The 20959-nt window shown below is 42.4% G+C and overlaps 1 protein-coding gene across 5 annotated transcripts; it reads right to left on the bottom strand.

Annotated features, from left to right (window-relative positions):
• Window positions 1–1123: 1123 nt before the first annotated feature.
• Window positions 1124–20959, bottom strand: prrc2b (proline-rich coiled-coil 2B). 5 transcript variants are annotated; one of them, XM_041058597.1, is made up of 31 exons: window positions 20818–20959; window positions 17600–17777; window positions 17308–17485; window positions 16817–16919; window positions 16472–16535; window positions 16138–16281; window positions 15216–15529; window positions 14937–15061; window positions 14662–14825; window positions 14308–14395; window positions 13982–14144; window positions 12801–13146; window positions 12497–12690; window positions 11872–12076; window positions 11562–11766; window positions 9310–11361; window positions 8242–8405; window positions 8020–8135; window positions 7782–7923; window positions 7537–7613; window positions 7076–7363; window positions 6796–6897; window positions 6426–6618; window positions 6232–6329; window positions 6021–6148; window positions 5640–5880; window positions 5357–5524; window positions 5145–5224; window positions 4900–4981; window positions 4380–4583; window positions 1124–3499 (listed from the first exon to the last, which is right to left on the bottom strand). In XM_041058597.1, the coding sequence occupies exons 2-31, from the start codon at window positions 17712–17714 to the stop codon at window positions 3332–3334; spliced, it is 6711 nt and encodes a 2236-aa protein (XP_040914531.1). In that variant the 5' UTR covers window positions 17715–17777; window positions 20818–20959; the 3' UTR covers window positions 1124–3331. The 5 variants fall into 5 exon arrangements, with proteins under 5 accessions (XP_040914531.1, XP_040914533.1, XP_040914535.1 ...); XM_041058599.1 differs by having other exon boundaries at window positions 8242–8402; XM_041058601.1 differs by having other exon boundaries at window positions 11872–12073; window positions 12500–12690.

Here is a 20959-nt window from a genome sequence, read left to right as displayed (position 1 = left end):
ATGAAAACTGTACACCGTAAACAATCTCTTGCAAACATTAAGTAATCACAGTTTCTTTTTTGCATGACTGTTAATCTTGGTCTTGATCAGGTTTGAAAAGTATATTTATGCCAGCGTGCATTTTCTCATGCAGGGATTATAGCTACCAAGACGAGGCCCCTGCGTTTAGTCCAAAGTGAAGAAAAACAATTTCCCCGTTTCAAACCAAACGTTAGATTTCGAACGTTGAACGTTAACGTGCGTCGCGCGTGCAACGCAGCAGCCAAGACATCCCGTACAGGACAACTTCCCTGTTCCACGACGGAGGCGATAGAAAAAATGGAAAAAGAATTGAACACAAAAGTTACCGTGTTTGTCTAAAGTAGAAACACTAAAAACGCCCGGAGGTTTAAAAAAAAAAAAAAAAAAAGTAAATAAGTCCTGTGTATCAGGTACACGACTTCCTCACTCCACAGTCACAAAGGACAAACTTTCTTCGTCCAGACAAGCCTCGTCTTTGTCCTGAAAAAATCTCTGGAATTTGACACTTCTGACGCCGCGCACCCCGTTTTTTTTTCACAGGTGCGTTACTAGTGTGGTATTACGGTAATCTTTTTTATCAATTAAAATGTCCTGCGATCAACAGAAAACTAATCAGCCACTTCTTTGATCATCAATTAATCCTTATATTCTTTCTGAAAAGGTGCCAAATACAACGAAATAATACGATTTCAACCAATGTATACAATTAGTTGCTGAAACTGAATATTTAGGGGATTTTGGCTGATTTATGTTCAAACAAAGCAAGGCATCTGTGGACGCCACCTCCAACTCAGTGCATGTTTTTGAAAATATGTAGATTTTTCATAAATGAAAATGCTAAAAACACAGCATCTAAATCGCCAGAAACTAAGCTGGTCACATAGCTTTAAAACCACTTGACTCTGCTGAGGCTTCATTATTTTAATTATAAACTACTCTGTCAAAGCAACTTCCATCAAGGACACTGCACAAACCTCTCATCTAACAGTCCCATGACTGAAACCATTTCTCCTTGATTTCTTTCACAAAAATGTGAGGCATGATTTTAATATGACAAAGTGAGAATACAGAATCAACAGTACATTTAAGAAATCACAACTGCTTTATTTCTTTTCTTTTCTTTCAATAAGCTCTTTTTTTTTTTTTTAACAAGGGAGAGTATTGACCAAATATCTGAAAGGATAAAGATCAGATAGGATAAATAGAATGCTGGATCAGCTGTAGAAAGCACTGGTCCTCTGACAAAATGAAATATGCATCTTAAAAGTACAAAAAAAGAAAAAGAAAAAAAAAACCATCAGGGCAACATTTTGGTGCAGGTACAATGATGAGAAGCATCGAGATCTTTTGCAGTAAGGGATAAGAGGCAAAAACACTCCAAGCCCGATAAACCTATCAACAAGTGAAAGCAGTCCATTCTGAGAACACAGTGACCTTTTCAACGTTAAATCCTTTATAGTGCCACAATATCTAAAATGAAATGTGGGTTTAAGCCTCCCCTCGCTGACAAGGCTTGACTGTACAGTTAAGTATGCATATACATATATACCAGTGAAACACTGTCATAAAGATAAATCGCAACATTTTGTAGTGTCATGGAGCGTTATAGTAAGCAGTAACATTTAACCAGTTATGACATTGGCATTGTGAGTTTCAAAATAAATGTTCAATACAAAAAAAACAAAACAAATGATGACTCCAACAGCTTCACATTTTCAAATAGAACACTTTAAAAGTCCTTCGTAGTCCACTGGAACTGCAGTGCGCACAAAAAAAAAAAAGTTTCAGCAAAGATCGTATTTTAAAATTCAGCAAGCAATGCTAAACGCCCCTTGTTTGTGATCATTAGCTTCTAACAGAAAAAAAAATAGCTATTTGGACCCTGATCGTGATTATAGTTAGGCTGCATTTATTGCTAGTGCCACCTCAGAGACCAGATGCTGAATAATCAAATGGTGATGAGTCTGTTTTCTTCAACAATTCCCCACAGTACAGTTAAGTGGGATTTGAACGGAATTAGAGAGCAAAGTCTTTCAGGAGCCTTAAAAGAAAAAAAAAAAAAGCAAACCTCCCCAAGGTGAGGGATGTAAAAATAATCACTTATATCACATGTTCATAAACAGACAATTTGATTCATTACAACCCAAATGAAGCGATAAGAAAGCAAACATTTCAATCAGTTATTTTGGGTGTCCTTTACAGCTATTGAAAATGCAGCCCCTCCCCACCCCACACACAAAACTTCACAATGAGCCCGAAATTGTTGCCAGCCTGGTTTATCAAAATCCATACAGTCGATAGCAGCATAATGAATGCTGAGATCAGGTACAGTCTTTGTGAAATGTCGCTAGCTTCTAGGCAGGAGTCCTGCAAGTGTACACACATTCAGCACATCACATGCACACGCTGCATCAATGCCAGTGAAGTTCCCATGGAAGCAACATGATTTTGGTACAATGTCCACCTTTTTGTTTCAATTCACAGACAGAAGAGAGCAAGCAACAGAATGGTAAAAGCAAAGAACAGAGTTTTAAGAAAAGAAATAATCTCTACCAGTCTAAGCAGTTTTGCCACAGTTCATGGGCTGGGTGAAGAACCCCCAGAAGATGCAATTCTAGGCTGATGCACTTGACTTTTGCCATGTTGACATGCAATGATGTCCACAAATTGGAGTTAGGATTTTTCTTGGGTTAATAATAGAAGTCCTTTTACCAATAGGATGAATGGGTGATGATTTGAACCTTTATTTACCACCGAAAATGCCAATGAAAAATGACAAACAAGTGCCCCACTGCATTTCAAATTTGTTAAAAAAAAAAAAAAAATTAACAGAGTTTGCTTCTCATAGCGAGTTTTATCAAGTGTCTGCCTGGTCTTAAGGGCTACAGTCCATAAACAGGGAGTAAATACAGTTTGGCAAAATGGTATGAAAAATTAACCATCTGTCTGAGTTGGCCATTTTCCTTTTCACCGTTTTGAGGAGAAACACAAAAAAAGTTATATCTTTTATCTTTACCAATCTCCCCTTAAAAGTGACTAATAATAAATTAAAGAGGACCTTGAAGAGATCTGCTTAAAAGACCGTTTGTGTCTATGTATATATTTATAATATATTTATATATCTCTATATGTGGTGTGAAATAATAGTGTCCAGTTCTGACAGTTCAAGAGGGGTAATTCATCGTGATATCTGCAAGTTTGTCCCTTGCCTCGGTGCCTTAGGATAAGATGGGTCTCAGAAGGCTCAGACATTGGTCAAGGGGCTTTGTGTTGGCAGGCTGGGTGGTGATGAGGATTTTCAGGTCCATTGTTATGCCTTGCCCTCTTCTACTTTGACAGCCTGGGGTTTGATGGCTCCAGTGCGTGCTGGTTTGGCTTGACCCGTGGAGGGTAGGGGCTCCTGGTGTTTGCTGGTCATGCCCCCAGATGGTGTCTTGCCCTCACCCACTGCCTTCCGCACTTCTCGTATGGTTTTATTCTGCACAAAGAAAAGGCAGGGTCACTAAGACCTACAGCAGTGTTGGGTGAGCTTCACATTTATGAAGTAATACTTGTTTGGATAGTCCAAAGTTGATACTCAGCTGGCTTTTTTAAAAGTAGATGTTTTTGACAATTTCCTCTCTCTAAAGTTTCTCACAACTGTAAAGGTTACTTAACCCAAAAAAGTTAAAGCTTTTTCTGAAAAAACAGTTGGCAATGACCTATTGTTTACTATATTGATCACATTTATTAACAACTGTGCCATGAGGCAAGAGAAATTCTAAGTTACCTATAACGCCGTACTTGTACTTTATTTAGAATAAAATGCTGCTGTTCCATGGACATCACAAACTCTACAGTACACAAACAATGATTCAGTTGCCGACCCTCTTTTTAAGCTTAAATGCAACTTTACCAGAAATTCCAAGCCTAACCACACTGCTGAATACCTGTTGACCAATTTTCACTTTTTATTTAAAAAGTCACTTAAATCACATTGATTATCAGCATTAGATTACCCAAATTAAAACCCTTCATTAACCTGTAATTGTACTTAAGAATACAAAAGTAATTGATGTTAGAAGGGAAAAAAATGCTCCAATGAAATCTGTAGATGTATTTGTTAAACATTTTCATAGTACAGTACAGTTTAGTCTATAGACTTATGGTTAAACTTATTAATATAACTATCAACAGAATAGAATTATAATATCCTAAATTAGCCTTATCATATCAACACATTTCTGATTTAACTAAAAGTGAACACTTAAAGTCAAAGGCACACTAAACAATCAACAGAACAAGTAATTATTCTGAGATAATATAGAAAAAGAAAATGGATTAAATTAAATTACCTATATTTACAGTGGGTGGCTCACCTTCATGCCATCCTCTTTGACAGGGGGCTCTGGGGCCGAGGGAGGGGTGGAGTGGGAAGGGTCACGGCCAGGATTAGGGTAAGGGGGGGAGCGGATGATGACAGGCTTGTTGACCTGCATTACTGGTCTCTGGATGGGATTGGGGAAAGGGCCTGTGGTAGGGGGCCGCATGTGCATCACCATGCTGCCTTGAGCAGGTGGGACCTGTCGGTCATGGGAGGAGGAGCGGAGGGAAGCAGATGAGGGAGTGGGAAATAAGTGAAAAACACAAATAATTAGCATGCTAGTATTGAATTTCTTAGGGCATTTACAGACTTGGTCCAAAGACTTGAGCTCACTCACAGCTTATTAATTTTCAATCTTTACAAGTGAAGATCAAGTTAAGATGGACATGAGTGCACTTTGTGACAGCAGCTTTCAGCAAACATACCAAACCTGTCTCATTGGCCCAAGTTTAAAAATGCCCTGTTTAACCTTTAAAGTAAATTTATCTCAAAATAAATGTGTGAAAAAGAAATACCTGTTGAGTAAAATGTGTTGGCAGGGGCCCTACAGGGCCCCCAGGACCAGAGGGCTTCCCACTCGGGCTGGCAGACCCAGGTCTGATGAAGGGAGGGGAGAAAGAAAATAAAGACAGTCTTACAATCCATGTTCTCAATGTGCACTGTAATACACCGTATCTCAGCTGTTAACAAAGCAAAGTTACATGTGGAGTGTTAGCTGTATATACAGTTCTACCTAACTGACTCAGTCTTTTCCACTCACCTGTAGGACACTGCAGATATCCCTTGGGAGTGGTTGGACTTCTCAGAGAACTGGAAGCCTTTCATTTCCATCTGCGAGCCCTGAAACCCAGGCAATGAGAAAGGCACATTGTCAATACACATAAATCATGCTGATTTATTGATAAGACACATGCTGCATTACACCGATTGGTCTACGCTGTATCATTTTTATATTAGATCAGTAAGTCGCACCTCTCGACTGCCAGTCATGACAGCAGGCTGGGAGCCAGGTGGCAGCATTCGGCGTGGGGCTCCCACTGACAGGTTCTGTCCCTGTTGCAGCTGGATGGACTGTGGGAGGATGAGATGCTGCTGAGCTGAGCCATAGCGCAGCTGAGAGCCAGGTAGGGGCATGGTCACCTGATGAAGAAGGAAAAAAAAAGTTTTATTGTTTATTTATCTAATATCTGTCGAGCACCAAGCGGAACACTGTATGTTGAACTGTTGTGAAACTGAGCTTCATTAAACCACTAACCTGGATGAGCTGAGAGTCCATTAACTGAGAAGAACCCATACCAGGCCCCTGGTTCATCTGGCTGTCATAGACCAGTTGCTGGCTGCCATTCATTGGCTGGTAGTGTGAGCCTGACTGTGGCTTGACCATGTCTGAGGGCTGCATGCCAGGGAAAGCCGAGTAGGGCCCCTTGAGAGGGGCTCCGCCCGACAGCACCATGGGACTGGGCTGTGACAGGTTGGGATGCATGTAAACCTGGGACCTGAAACAAGGAAGACAGAGCAGGGCAGCAGAATGAATGAAAGAAAATAGGTTTCATGTGTGCCACAGGAGATGAACAGATAAACTGAAGCAAAATAAAGGGCCCAGAGGGAATTCCATGAAAAAGCGAGCTGGCAGTACCTGAAGGGGGGGATAGAGTTGAACATCTCTTGAGACTGAGAGACAGGTAGACCGCCTCGAAGTCCCAGCTGAGCCTGAGCCTGAAGAGACGTGTGTAAAGAGATGGGGATCTGCTGGGCTGCGGCCGCCTGAATGTATAAACAAACATAAAACAATGACAATTCTGCTGATACACAAACAAGCCTGTCTGTTCATGTGTTTATCTCTCTACCTGTTGGTATGTTTGCTGCTGGGTCATGGTGGGAGGTACGAGGCGTGGCTGGCTTTGAAAGACATGGCCATCCAGATATAATGGGGGAATATGATTACCTACAGAAGGGACAGGAAACAACAGGTATTTAGACTGGTTGTCCTCAAAGATTAAGCCTTCATCGAGCCGTGAAAAAAAATGACAAGCAGTTCTACCTTGCATGGACATGGAGGGTGCTACTGATGCCACAGGCATCGGAGGCATGGACACTCCTCCAAAAGAACTGTAGCTGACACCACTGGATGAGCCAACGCTGCAGGGAGGCTGAGCACCTGAGGCACCTCCACCAGGAGAGCCCTGCTCAGGGAGGGACTGGGAGTTCTCCCACGCCTTGCGTGCCGATTCCATCTGAAGAAAACATACATTTAAAACTGATATGCAGGTCTGAATATCACGCTCAGTTTTCCCTTTACGATCCCATTACTTTTTCTCCATACAGGAAAGGGTTGCACAAACAGATTATCCATTATCTGCTACATGTATGGAAAGATACAACTCTGCCACATGGGACTGTAATTCAAATACCTTGAGAGTGAGGTCAGCACTGGGGAAGGAGATGGGGTTGAGGTTAATGCCAGGCTGCAGGTGGTTGGAGCGAAGCATAGGGATACTCTGATTGAGAGCCGTCTGTTAAAAAAACAAACAAAAGTTCAGGTCAAGAAAAAATCAAAACTTTCTTCCATTATTAAAAAGCCCTTAAAGAATTCTATTACACATTCTGGTTGCAATTATCTTTTATGCACTTGGTTCACCTTTTAGTTGTTTCATTTCCAAGACGAGACAGGTACAGAAAAAAAGGACTCACATTGGTGGTAAGTGCATCCTGAAGTTTGTTGACAGGATTGGACACGGGGACTGGGTTTGAGCCCGGTGGTAGACTGAAATCAGAGTCTTTGGCACTGACACCAAACTCAATAGGAGGCACCGGCAACACAGTGTCCACATGGAGGTCCACACCATTCACTGGCGTGATGGGGCCACCTTCCAGCCGATCAACACCTTCTGAGCCCTTTCGGTGCTTCAGGGAGCGTTCGTTTCCGATGGGCCCTGGTTTGTGCTGTTCTTTGCTCTGCTCTGGGCCAGCGTCAGAGTCCTGGCCAAGAAGAAGAAAAGCTATTTGTTTTTGTTTCTTGAATAATATAATTTTGTTGCAACTAATATGTCAAAAATGAAGAAGAGAAGAAAAATGTAAAATTAAAGATTAAGACAGACACAAAATATTTGCTTTATAGGTGGAGGTTTCAACAAGCAGCTGCATTGTACTACCTCAGAGTTGGGCTCACTCCCAGTGTAAGACACCTGTTTAGTCCATGAGTCTCCTCCTGAAGACTGTACTGAAAGAGCTGATAAGACACAGATAAAGAATGCCGTTACTGAAAAATTCAATAAAACAGACTCTTTACAAAATTTCTATTCACAAAAACATAAATAAAAAATTATGTTCTCTAAAAATAACAAATAAAAGGTTAAGAAACTTCCAAAGCTATGTTTCTCAGTTTAACATATATTACCTGAATTGTTAGTTTCCCAGATTTCAGTTCCCAGGTTGTTGGAAGAAAGCGCCTCCTCAGGTTGTTCGATGTTCATACTTCCCTGCTTTTTGGCAAAGCGTGGTGGTATCTTAGATGCGATTGTCCTGTTCTTCACTGGCACCTAACACAGCAAAGACAAAACACTTAAAAATGGCACACTTTTGTTCATCTTCAGCACGGGTACTGAGCATCTGGATTGAATATATGAGTAACTCACAGCAGCTCCCTGTTCCTTTCTCCTCCTCTCGTCCTCCTGTGGGCGTCTTTGTTTTTTGGACAAGGCATCCTGGTACCCATCTGGATTCGAAACTGTTAACCCTGCGTCCCCCTCGACTACAAAACAGGTATGTGGTCAATGCAAAATACAGAAAGTAGGAGTACCCATTGTCCAGGAACATGGGTACTCCAACATTAATTAAGAAAAAAAAAATGGACTCACTTGGGTAGCTGCTGAGCTCATACTGGGACAGAGGTTCAGCTATGTCTGTCTTGACAGGTCCTGGCTTCAGGTCCTTGTCTAATTTCTTCCCTGAGGGCTCACTGGGCTCCCTCTCCTCTGGCGGCTCTATGCTGTAGACTGGGCCAGACTCATCTGGGCTCCTGCTGCAAACAGGAAAGGGAGAGACAAAGAGGTTTTAATTGGGTATTCTGAGCACTGCTACAACATCAACATACAACAAGAAAAAAAATAAAGCAGTGACAAAATAACCAAAACTTCTGAGAATGGTCCATTTCATTTTGGGCAGGTGTCAGTTTGGTATAAAAATATTTTTCAGTTAGCCAATTAAGATCAGCAAAGACAAACACAAACAGGATGACTTAAAATTCACCTGGGACAGAAAGTGCTCAGTATCTCAGACTTTATTTCATATACAAACAACATTTCTACTTCTTTAAGCAATGGAGCAGAATGGAAGGAGAATAAACTGTCTACAGGTAACTGGATCAATTGTAGTCAAGTAATACATTAATTGTTTCACTTCCAAACTGAACTCAAGAGGCCACAGAAACACTGCATGAACCTCAGCCACTGGGAATACAATCACGTCTCAAAAGCTAACTGTTGGGACAAGTGAAAAATAGACACATTCACTATGCAGAACTTAATAAAATTAAAAGTACCGGCAATTCAAGTGCTGGTAAAATGAAGTCGAGATACCGTATCTTACTCTCCATGTAGGGTAAGCGATCGCTTCTATACATTTGTTAGAAAGATTTTTCTGTTTTTTTTTTTTTTAAATTAAGGTGAGCACAAAAATAAAGGGTCTTCAGTCCTGTCACCGTGCAAGTGCAAGCCAGTGTATATTTAGGACATAACAATATAGGAATACAAAATGTGTTGTTGGTTTCTAAGCAACTATAACAGCCAGGCCTGAAACAAGACACTGGAGCATTAATATAATTCCCAAGTACACACTGAGAATTACCAAGAGCAATACATAAGGGTATAGGACAGTATAACACACAATGAACCTCAACTTTAAGTTTGTTCCATTATTCACCTCACCTCTTACAGGACGTCCCTCCATTCTGCCAACTGTCGCTCCTGTTAGAGGAGGAGGTGGGGGGATTATCAGGTGTACGTGTCATCTTGCTTGCCTCCAGCAGCGATGGTTCTCCTTTCCTGTTCTGCCGATCCACCAACGGTCTCTGGCTGGAGAAACTTCTCTTGGAAAGTTCCCTTTTCTCGCTAGAGCCTGGTTCACTATGGCCAGAATCAGAAGGAATATCACCATGTCCCTGTGTAGCAGCAGCTCCGCTTCCGCCTCGCTTCTCTCTCCAGTCTCCAAAATCACTGTTGTCTGAACCTGTCTCCCATTCCTCTACCTGACCATGCTGGCTAGAACGTCCACCAGAAGAGTAGTGGCCACTGGGCCAGCTGTCTTCCCCGCTGCCTTTGGAGCGACCAGGCCAGGGGTTTGCAAAGTCCCCATTTACATACTCATCACTTGTCCACTGGTTTGACCCAGGCTCACGTTCTTGTCGTAGACGACGGAAGCGGGGGGGCTTGTCTTGACGGGGTGGACGCCGTCTCCTTAACATCTGCCTGTCAGGATTATCATTGTCAATGTAGTACTCTCCTTCACGGTCCTCTGTGCCATTTTCCATGAAAGAGCCAGTGAATTTAGGGTTGTACTTGAGAGTGTCACGTTCGACAGGCAGCCTGCGGGAATAAATAGTCTCAGCTCCAGGACCATAACCATTTTCTTGCATGGAGCCACCATTGCTACCAAACTGAGGCCCACGGCCCCTCCATGTAGACATGTCCCTGGAGCCTCCAAAGTTACGACTGTAACTTCCAGTGGTATTCAGTCTGGGAGGCAGCATGCGACCTCCAAAGCCCCTGCTGGCCTTGGCCTTTTCTCTGGAATCTGCAGGCGCCTGGTCATCTGTATACACTTTGTTGGATCTCCAAGAATCTCTATCAGCTTTACGGACTTCTCCAGACTCTGTGTAACCTTCTCCATTTTCAGATCCCTTCTGGCGCCGCCTCTTGGGCAGTTCTTCATACTCAGAGGCTTCACTCAGTGTCTCACTGACATTTCGCCTCCGAGGCTTACCCCTCTGGAACTCGTCGACCTTGACAAGATCCCTAGGTGGTGCACGGCCTCTGCCTGCCCTCTGAGCGCCAATGCCACTGCTGTTGTTATTATTGTTATAAGCTCCTCTAAGATTATCTCCTCCTCGGCCACCACGGGTTCCACCTCTAGAGTTGAATTCCCTAAAGCCTCGACCGCGGCCTCTACCTGTTCCCCTGACTGCACCAAAGGCTTGTTCTTCATCAATGAAGATCCAGTTATTGCGCCGTGGTGCCTGGGGCTCCCGGGTATCTTGGCTATCTCTAGGTGATTGGCTCTTGCCACTGTCCCAAGTGCTCTCCTTGGGAGAGTCATCACTGTGGGTGCTCAAAGGCCTCTCTGTTTTGGTGGGAGCTGGTGACTGACGCTGCCTTTCTTCGGGTTGTTTCTCAACAACAGGTGAAGCTGAACGCCTGTTGCTGGCAGGCTGAATATCTTTCTTCAAGTCATAAACATTAGTAAGGACTTCTTTCTCCAGGCGATAGGGGACAGGCTTCTCCTCAGGCTCAGGTTTAGGCTTCTCATTCTCCTTGTCTTCCACTTTGAGTGCCTTGAGAACTGGCTTCTTGATGGGCCCAGTTCTGCGAATCAAGGTACGCCCACTGGTCTCAGATGGCTGGCTGACACTACTACTGGAACTGGAACTGGGTTCAGACCACTGGCTTTGAGCACTGTTAAGTCCTCCATCCTGTTTCTGGCCTCCATCTCTTTTCCAATTGTCCTTGGAGCCATCTAAGGTCTCATCATGAGAGTCAGGGCCATCTTTCAGATGTTTGTCTCTAGAGTCTTGCTTTGGGTATTCATTATCTGTATGGTTCTGGGAGTGGTTCTGAGCAGTGGTCAGCAGGCCTTGGTCATGATGTTCTCTATCTGGGCCTCGGGTCTGGTATGCATGATGAGGAAGATCGTCTTGAGGGTGGGTCAAGCACTCACTGGCCCTCTCTTCATAGGAGTCCTGTTGGGAGCAGGCCATATCACTTCTGTGGAAAACACAAATAAGGTGAGGAATGACAACAACAGACACAAGTCCATCAAGAGAGGTCTACGTCGCTAAGCAGTGTTTTACTGACTAAACCGCTTTGGGACAGTTTCCCTGGTTTTTAATCAAAATATGAAAGAACACCTTAAACAAAGAACTGCAAAATTCACAGGGTTTAAAATTTTAAACACAACAACTGACCTGTCATCTGGCTGGCCACTGTCCGAGCTTTCATGCTGTCTCTGGTAAGGTGGAGTGAAGCTGCGTAAGGGGTAGCCATCTTGGTTCCACATAGGGTAAGGCTCAGTGGAAGGGGCTCTTCTCTCCTGGTGGAGGTTGGGGTGGCATCCCTCATCAGACCCAGGACTGTTCAAGTGGTCTTGATGAATCATGGGTTTCATCATTCCTGCAGAAAACAATCAGTGTTAAAATTGGGGTTTTTCCCAGCTGAAAACAATCTGGCTCCAGAGGCGAAAGTATTCCCTCATTTTTAAAAAAAAATAGTGCTCACCTGAAGAATGGACAGCACCAGGGTAGTAATCAACAGGAGATCGTCCTTGGGTCATGCGGGGATCCATGAAAGGCGGCATCATCATCCAGCGGGGGTCAAACCCGAGGACATGTGGCGGATAGTAGCCCCGTTGACCATGGCTTGAGCCAGACGGGGCAGGGTGACCTGACTGCTGCCAATGCTGCATTTTATATACTTGTTCCTGTAAAAGGTATACAATGAAGACACTTGTAAAAGATAGCAGAAGAAATCCACAATTCTTTTTCTTTTTAAAAATGACTTCTGAAGTACATGTACATGTTATTTTGAGAAACTTGAAAAAGTGAATTGTATATTATTTAATATCACATTAATTCACATACAGTGTCATCACATAGAGTATTGTCTCCAAAAAACCCCAACAAGAATTAACAAGGGACAATCCAATCAAAGACAAATAGACTGACACTCTGCACAAGGTTCACAGCCTTTCAGGTTTGCAAGTTGATGACTGCAACCTTAAAAAACCAATCCCTGCTTCTGTGAACTCTTGAAAGCCCTCTTCTCACAAAGCTGCCACTAATACATTGACGCATTAGTCTGGGATTAGGACTTTATGGGTTAGAAGGGGGAATCAGCTGGCACTCACCTGCTGCTGCTGGTGCTGTGGCTGCTTTTGAAAGCGGGGTGGGATGGGTTTGGAGGGATGACGTCCATTGTAGTCTCCTGAGGGGGAGGAGGGCTCCTGTCCATCATCCTCGCTGCCACGGTAAGTAGAGAAGCCATGTTCCTCACGGTAACTGTGGCCAGGAGAGTTTTCTGGGGGGCACTCATTTCCATCTGGAAAACATTGACACAAAAATTTGCATTTAAATCTGCAATAGTGCGTATATTTTAAACATAATATCTAGGCTTAAATGTACAAGTCTACTACTAGTTTTTTTTTTAACCTTTTGTGCTGAACTGCCAGTTCTCATGCTGGCCTTTGCTTTGTTCCCTGTTTGGGGACAGTGGGACGTCTTTGCCATCTCCCTCTTTCTGGCCCTCCTCTGTCCTTGACGTCTGCCTTTCAGTCTTCCCAAACTTCTCATCCAGCTTTTTGAGTTTTTCAGCACAGGCAGCCAGCCGTTCCTCACGGGCACGCCTCTCTTCCTCCTCCCGGCGTCTGCGGGCTCTCTCAACAGCCTCCGACAGTTCAGGTGACACATACTTTGCCCTAGCAGGAGCCTGAGTCTGAGACTGGCGCTGGTGATCTTCCTGGTCAGCCAGTGGCTCACTTTGGTTTTTCTGTTGGGCCTAGAGATGAAACAGAGGCAGTTAAAGGGGCAGCACCGCTCATTTATGTAACGTTCTTGAAAACATTAAGGCCTCAAATAGGCAAGATTTTGTTTTGTTTTTTGAGTGTGTGTGTATCTCTTTGACCAATTAAACCCAACATTCTCTGGCATATAGTATATAAAGCATATTTAAAATGATCAATAATGTGTCCATGGAGAAAAAATGAAACACACCCGTGTCCAATTCTTCAAAAACTAATCCTGACAGTTTAATTCATGTTTACCCTCCAGGAAAAATGCTTATAAGACACTGCATTCCTCTAAATAACAGAAACATGGGGAAAAACATGAAGAATGACAAAAAAGGTCCACAACCGGATTTATACTTGGAAAATAACCATTACATAGTATACACCTTAGATTATCAGGCCTTACCAATACTGTTAACTATGTAGTCAGCTAAGCCCACCCACTCAAATTCAGAACTTAAAAGGCTCAAAGATTTGTTTAGTTTGACAGATTTTTTTAAAATCAAAATGGCCAAAGGACAGACGCAAAATCAGTCTATCACATCCCTTTCACTTGCCAGGCAAAAAGGCTTGGCAAGAAAAAGTAGTCAGACACATATCACTATGGTTACAGCAAGGTAATCCAGAATCACCATGACAGTCTCACTCGAGGGCATGTGAAGGCTGTTATTCATATGCTCTGTAGTGTTGTTTCATTCCTCCAGCAAAAGAGGGATTAAAGACTGAGATGTGTTTTAACCGTGAGTAATATTACAAAAAGGTAATCTTTGATAAGCAATCTCATAAGAAAGGATAAAAGTGGAACACAGCATTGTGTCTGGTTACCTGGGTGTCCGTTGAGAGATATCTGCTGCTGGTCTTCCTGGGAGGCTCATGATGGTGATGTTGGTAGGAATAATTCTCCTCAGGGCCGTCCTGGGGGTAAGATGCCTCACCTGAACTTAGGGAGGACTGGCAGTCACGCTGATTCTCCCTCTCCCATTCAGTCCTAAAAGTTAACAAATCCAAATGAAACCAAGAACCCTTAAAATAATTACAAAACTTTGACTGTGAGAGTTTTCATTCAAACACACACTCTAAACATAACTCTTTTGTGTAAACAAGCCTGTTGTGTTAAGAGCAGTACTGAGCTATGAGGAAAGAGTACTTACCACATCTTGTTTTTATCATTGGGCGAGTGATCTTCTTCATCATCACTGAACTTGAGTTTCTCACTATAGTCAACTTCCTCATGGAGTCCTGGAAAAACAAGAAACCATCAGCAGGTGTAGTGTGGTAGACCACTGGCAACAGGCACTGGTATCCCATCTAGGTGCCTTCGCTTGTTACTGACAAGACTGAGATTTGACTGTATTGTACATTCATACAGAGTGGAGTGAAATGAGAACTATGTATATCACCAACATTCATCTGACCAGATAAAATTCTTAAAGTGCACGTCAACTTGCTGTGTCCTGGGCATGAAGTGGCTGGAGACAATCACACACAGTCTAAGAAATACTGACCTGCCCATCCATCCTCACAGTCATTGTCAAGCTCATCCAGATCCTTCAGGTCCTCTGGATTAATGATGGCTGGGCGTGGTGGTCTGTCACCAGGCCTGCGGATGGGCTGAGAAGAGAGTCGAGGTGGAGCACGCACAAAGCGGTTCTCTCTTCTCACATCACCACTGCAATCAGAGATGGTAATAAGACACATGAGTAACTGCCAGATGTCATAAATGTCTTGGTCAAACTGCTTAATTTTTTTTAAACTGCTCTCACACCGTGAATGTACTTACTTGACAAGTTCAGGTTTGGCATAGCTCTGTCTAAAAGTGGGTTTGCTGTCAAATCGGGCTGGGGCTGCTACGGTGGTCGGGGCATGTTCTGTACCTGGGGCTTCACGTGTCTCTTTAGAGCACATCTGAAAACAACAGGATAACACAAGGTGTTCACCGCAGAAATATAATTAGCCAACAAGAGGATCTGAGCTGTTTCTGACAGTAGTAGTAAAAAGTATCCTGTGTTTGAAGCTTTTTTTTTTTAACCTGAAAAGTCATGTGTGACGTAGTACTTACAAATGCGGGCAACATGTCATGGTAGACAGCAGTAGAAGTGTGGTGAAGCTGGTACTGCAGGGCAGTAGGGACGGTTGTTCTGCGGACAGGCTGGGCGGGTCGTAGGGAAGGCTCCTTGGGGTCGAGGCTTGGTGACTGAACCGTCACTACACTTGAAGAGGTGGTGCCAGTGGCAGAGGAAGGGTGAGATGAGGCTGGAGGGGTGCCAGTCTCACCCAGGGCAGTGAGCTTACCCTCAGGATCTGCAGGCAGGCCGGGGGTCAGGGACGAGGGCTGAAGGTTCCTGCCACCACCTTCCCTCCAGCTCGTCACATCTTGAAGTGGGTAGAGAAAGAATTCAGAAACAGCAAATGAGAAATCTTACATAGACTGTATTGAACTGACAAAATATTTTTGACATTTAAACTAATACCACACTGTTTTTTAAACCTCATTTACCTTTTTAATGACTGAAGTTAATTGCATAGTGCAAAGTCAATTAATGCTCTGTATCAGAGAAAGAGCCAGTTCACAACATTGGAAACGGTCCATATGAATTTTAAAAACAACAGCCACTCTACTCTGCCATTTGAAGTAACTGCCAAACCCAGGAGTGGCAGGTATGAAAAGCATGTCAGCATGTCTCCTATGGAGTTCTTGGTCATGCATAAGTACATGACATCAGCAGATGTGAGGGTCGTGCCGTTTAAGATTTTCATTCTTAAACGGTGGTGTTGGGTTACAGAAACACTGTGTAAAGTATCTTCCTCCCATTGTTGAAATTTGTTTCTTTTAGTTTATCAACGAGCTGTTAGTGTGTTTCAACACTTACATTATCTTCCTGACAGTCAAAAAATCTTGCTCCCAATTTAATAACTTGCTTTCCAGGAGACATTAGCTTATCTTTGAGACTGCCCGCCAATTCTTGAGAATTGAGACTTACTCTGGGGGCGGAGGCTTGGTCCGGGCCCATACGACGGATCGAAGCCGCTTCTTTCCTTGCCAGCCCTGTCCTGTTCTCCAGCTGCCTTCAGCGTGGGAAATTCCTCGTGAGAGAAGGGCTGAAGTCGGTTTGAGGCCCTTGAACCTGAAGTCAGCATTAAAAGAAATGACATTAAGAAAGATGTTTGTGTGACTTATGCAAATAGAATAATGTACTAATTGGTAGCAAAATATTTTTTGGGGGTGGTCGTAATCTGGACAGTATAATATTCATCATTAGCATGTCCATTAATTTTAAACACAAGTCACTCACAACTAAAGAACTAATGACTCACCATCTTGCTCTACTGCCTTTCCATTTAGCTGGGCCCATTGCTTTGGTCCACCTGTGTTTGTGTTCTGTGAAAATGAAGAAATCCAAGGTCACAGTCTAATAGCTGCATTAGGTGTGTCTGACATCTGAGACACAGATTGAGTATCTCTTCCTGGGTCTGCATAATGACCACTTTCCTTTCTTAAAAAGGAGTGAGAGTTTTCCTGCACAGAGAGAACATTTTTTCTGGGCTTTTTCGGATATCAATATTGAAATCTGTACTAGTCCCACAGTTGCGTATTAAAAAGTACTTCTCAAAAATCAAATAAGTGACAGATGTTTCAACACAATTTATATGCATACACACCTCCTGGTTGGCTACCGGTGAGGGCTTCTGAAGATTGGAGACAGATTTCTGTAAAGCCAGCTGCGGCTGCGACTCCGGCAGCTGTGGTATTGATGCAATAGAACTACAAATACAAAGGAAGAAACAGAAAGCGGTTTTGTAAAATTAAGTTGAAGCAGGCACAGGTACGATGACATGATACTGACCAACTTGCACTGATAGACTGGACATCAGAGCAAGTGTAAATGCAACAACTATGTCTAATTACAGGCTACCATATTTTACAGCTGACTATATTACAACGACCAAAATTTTCTCCTGATGCTGCCCTGTGAGAAGGGGTTCTCAGGATGCACCTCTACTTGAGTCTTACATATTTATGTTCAAAAACCACAAACTAGAAATCTGAATACCACTGTAGTGCGTAAATATATCATAGATTACCCAAAAAATTACTTGTATTGCAGCTGATTTTCTTAATTTTAATATATAACGATCACACTCTCCTTTACCTCTTTTGATCGGGTTGTTCCTGCTTGTTCGCCCATCCTGTACCGTCTTTGGGCACAATAATCACGTTGGGATCGTTTCCTTTGTTTTCGGACTTCAAGCTCGGCAGGTGGGCAGGTGGGGGCATGCGCCGGGCTGCGGCCACTTTGCCAAGACTCTGCAAGCCATGTCGCGGAACTACTGCAAGAGAAAACTCAAGCAGATCAATCAAGGGGACTGAGATTTAAAAAAGCCACTGCAAAAGGATAACAGAGATGTAAAGTAAGTCAGAGGAGAGGAACAAATCAACCTTACCTGTGTTTTTCTGAGTTTCTATTGATTTTCCCTTGTACTTGTCAAATAGGCTGAGTGAGGAATACTTGCTTTTCCCATCCTTGGACTTGGTTATTTGCCCCAAACGATCGGACATTGCGATGTAATGTCATCGAGTATGGAAATTTTTCTTTGCGCCTCTTCCCAGTGCCTTCTGATTCTACCAAGAGAAAAGGAGAAGAAATTTCAACCATAAGTACAGACCTCACTGAAGAAATAAAGCATTAACCTTGGAAGTAGAGGATATTCATCTACAATCTTGTGAGGTGGGGGGTTATCTAGATTTTGTCAGTGCAGAATCTCTCTTAGATTCTTGTTACACGTTTATCATTGTTTTTTCTCATTATTTCACCTCGGGCTGTTTTTCAAATATCATTGACTCAAAAGCTACCTCAATCTCTACACAATGCTCAGATATATAATTTATTTCAATACTGACCTTAAAATCATCACTAAGATTTAATTGAGACCTGTAAAGTTTGTGAATTCATGTTTACAAACTTTACAAAAAAATATGATCAGCAATAGTCTTTTAATTATTGGTAATATATGCATCCATCATACCAAAACTTGTCTAGCCTACTCACTTTTAGACAAATTGTGTTTTGGCTAATACTGTCTACCTTAGAACCTTTCTGGGGTGGCACACTGCTGTTTATTTTTGTCAAATGTTATTTTCAAGACTTTGAGCACCACAAACAAAATTCCACTGGCCCCCATCGCACCGAGATGGCATCATTACTTTCAGAGGAAACAGCTCAAGACCAAGGATCGTAAAAATCAAAATACCTGCGTAGCTAGTCATGGCTTTTGGGATTATGGCTGTTTAATGTTAATTAGCTGGAGCTGATAAAATCTGCCCATAAAACTGAAGTATGGCAGCTAAAAATAAGAGTCAAGTATATGTTCTCTTTTCGTCATACAAAAGTAGATTGCTGGCAGTTAGGCGCTTTTAACAGGAGTTCAACTTACTATCATGTTTGGTTTAAAAAAAAAAACTGTTCACACTTAAAACAGTTCAAGTATGTGGCTTATCTGGAGAAAACAGTAGCACTGTTTCTGGTTTACCGCTTCTGATTTTTTCCAAATACATTTGTTACTATTCTGTGAATGCCACAAAATAAATCTGGCACTGTGTCACAAGTCTCAGCAGCAGATATCTCAAAGCCCTGACTGCAACTCTTTGTATGGCTAGATAAGGACGGCGTGAGTGTTTTTAAGACATCTAACTGAACTGTACCTTAAATAAGCAATCATCTGACATGTTAAATAGTTTATTCACGCTAAAATTAAGTATGACAGACCAAGTACTTGTTGGTAGGAAGTAAGCGTCATGATATTGCCATGCCAAGAATCCCTTCTCTTTCCTGGTTAAAAGTCAATTTCCATCTATTCCTCCCTTACTGAAATACTGCAGTACTGCTCTTATACACACTTCACATCTGACACAATCATTAAGTTACATATCTGAATAACATGAAACACCATACATCACCATACCAGAATTTCCAGACAGGAATTTTCAGACACAATTTAAAGTAAATAATAAGTAAATTGTTATATTTTAATTGATGAAAGGTTTTTACATTATATACACAACTACTACACTGCCATAATTGTCAAATAAATGCAGAGAACATTTTTAAGATACAGCAATAACACACGCTCTACCAAGTAGTTACACACAAGGAATGAATTTATTTTCTCTGAAGTGAAATGGTTTTGACAAAGGCAGTGAAATCAGATTCAATGCACGCCCCAGCGTGTGTTTTTTCTGGTTTCATGTTTTGATATCTGGCCATACATGTTGTTAAAGTTGCACCTTTTGATGGTGGCTACTTGTGCTCAGTTTCCAAAAGTGATTGCTTAATCCAACTAGCAAAACAATATGCGCGAAGAGATGCCGAGCGTGACACACAAAAAAAGCATTGAGAAAGTGGGCAACACTTTCACCTTCATGAGTTTCTAACACGTTAGCTAAGACTCAACGGTCCATGGCTACCGTTCTGAATATGTCATGCACAAATCTAAGCAAATGTATATCGTCGTTTGAGTCGAAAACCAGGCAACGAATAACGTACCAGAGGCCGCTCGGTAAAAGCTCAGCATAGGCGTTTAATCAAGATTTATAAAGAAAACATCTCTCTTGTATTTATTTTTCATTTGCTAAGTCAAGAGAAAAAATGTAGAATTTCTACAAATACCATCAAATTACAAATTTAGCTGATGCTAGCTAGCTTCGATATGAAAGCTAACGCAATGACAGCTAACGTTAACCATTTTTTGTTTGCTTAATCGTTACTTCCAAGAAACAACTAAAAGACTGTAATATCAGTGATAAAAATGAATATATTGTAACATATATTTTCCGCAATATTACTTGTGACCTGTCTAACGTTTACGTTAGTTGTAGCTGCCGTTACCTCACGGAAAGCTAGTGCTAATTCCAGCACATGAAACTGACACCAGACAGTTCGCTGCTCAAAAACAAAAACACAGCCTATTTCAACTGTAGCTAATATAAATAAGCGGCCTTGATCATTAAATCCGATTCTAAGGACCGTTACCCAACACCACCCGAAACTATAACGTAATAACACAAACATTAAGGAAGACCCTTGGTGCTGTTGATGGCCATCACTAGTAAAATATGCTAGCTGGTCGCTAAAGGAAAATGGCTATGTAAACATAAAGTGCTACTGACCGAGGTCCCGTAAAGGTGTAATATTACTATCATTTCCATGTTTTACAATGTGGAAATAAAGCTAGATTACTGTTTTCCATCTGATTATGGTAGCAGGCAGAAATAACAAAACAACCGCTTGCGCTAACTTAGCAAAGCAGCCTAGCTTCGACAGTCGTAGCTTGTTCAAAACTAGCGAAACGGTAACGCCGCTAAACTTCCAGCCTAGAGTTCCGAAAACAACCCTGCTGGGCCAGTGGCGTCAAGTGCATTTACGTTTGTGCTTGACATTGCAAAACACACTGTATTTTTGTGGAAATCCCTACGAAACGCTCGAACCTATGCTAACATTTTCAGCATAGCTCGGCTTTCGGAAAGGACTGAACACAGCGATGGGAATGTAGGACAAGGCGATTAAAAATGGCTGCTGCCCAGAACAAAGCAACAATAAACCTGGGCAGCGGAGAAGACAAGCAAAACTGGAGATTTGGCACAACCATCCGTGCCCATAACTCACCGATTCAACGACTTGGGGTATCTTCTGATTAGTGACAGTGATAAATTTCCACAAAATGTTGTCTATTCAAAGGATGGATGGCGATTGTAAAAGCCCAATCTTCATAGGTTGAACCGATCGCAGGGTTGATGCTTGGGTCCTA

Source organism: Toxotes jaculatrix, chromosome 16 (assembly GCF_017976425.1).
Source record: "Toxotes jaculatrix isolate fToxJac2 chromosome 16, fToxJac2.pri, whole genome shotgun sequence".
NCBI lineage: Eukaryota > Metazoa > Chordata > Actinopteri > Toxotidae > Toxotes > Toxotes jaculatrix.
Note: the sequence above shows the minus strand (reverse complement) of the source record. Positions and strands in the feature narration are given on the sequence as shown.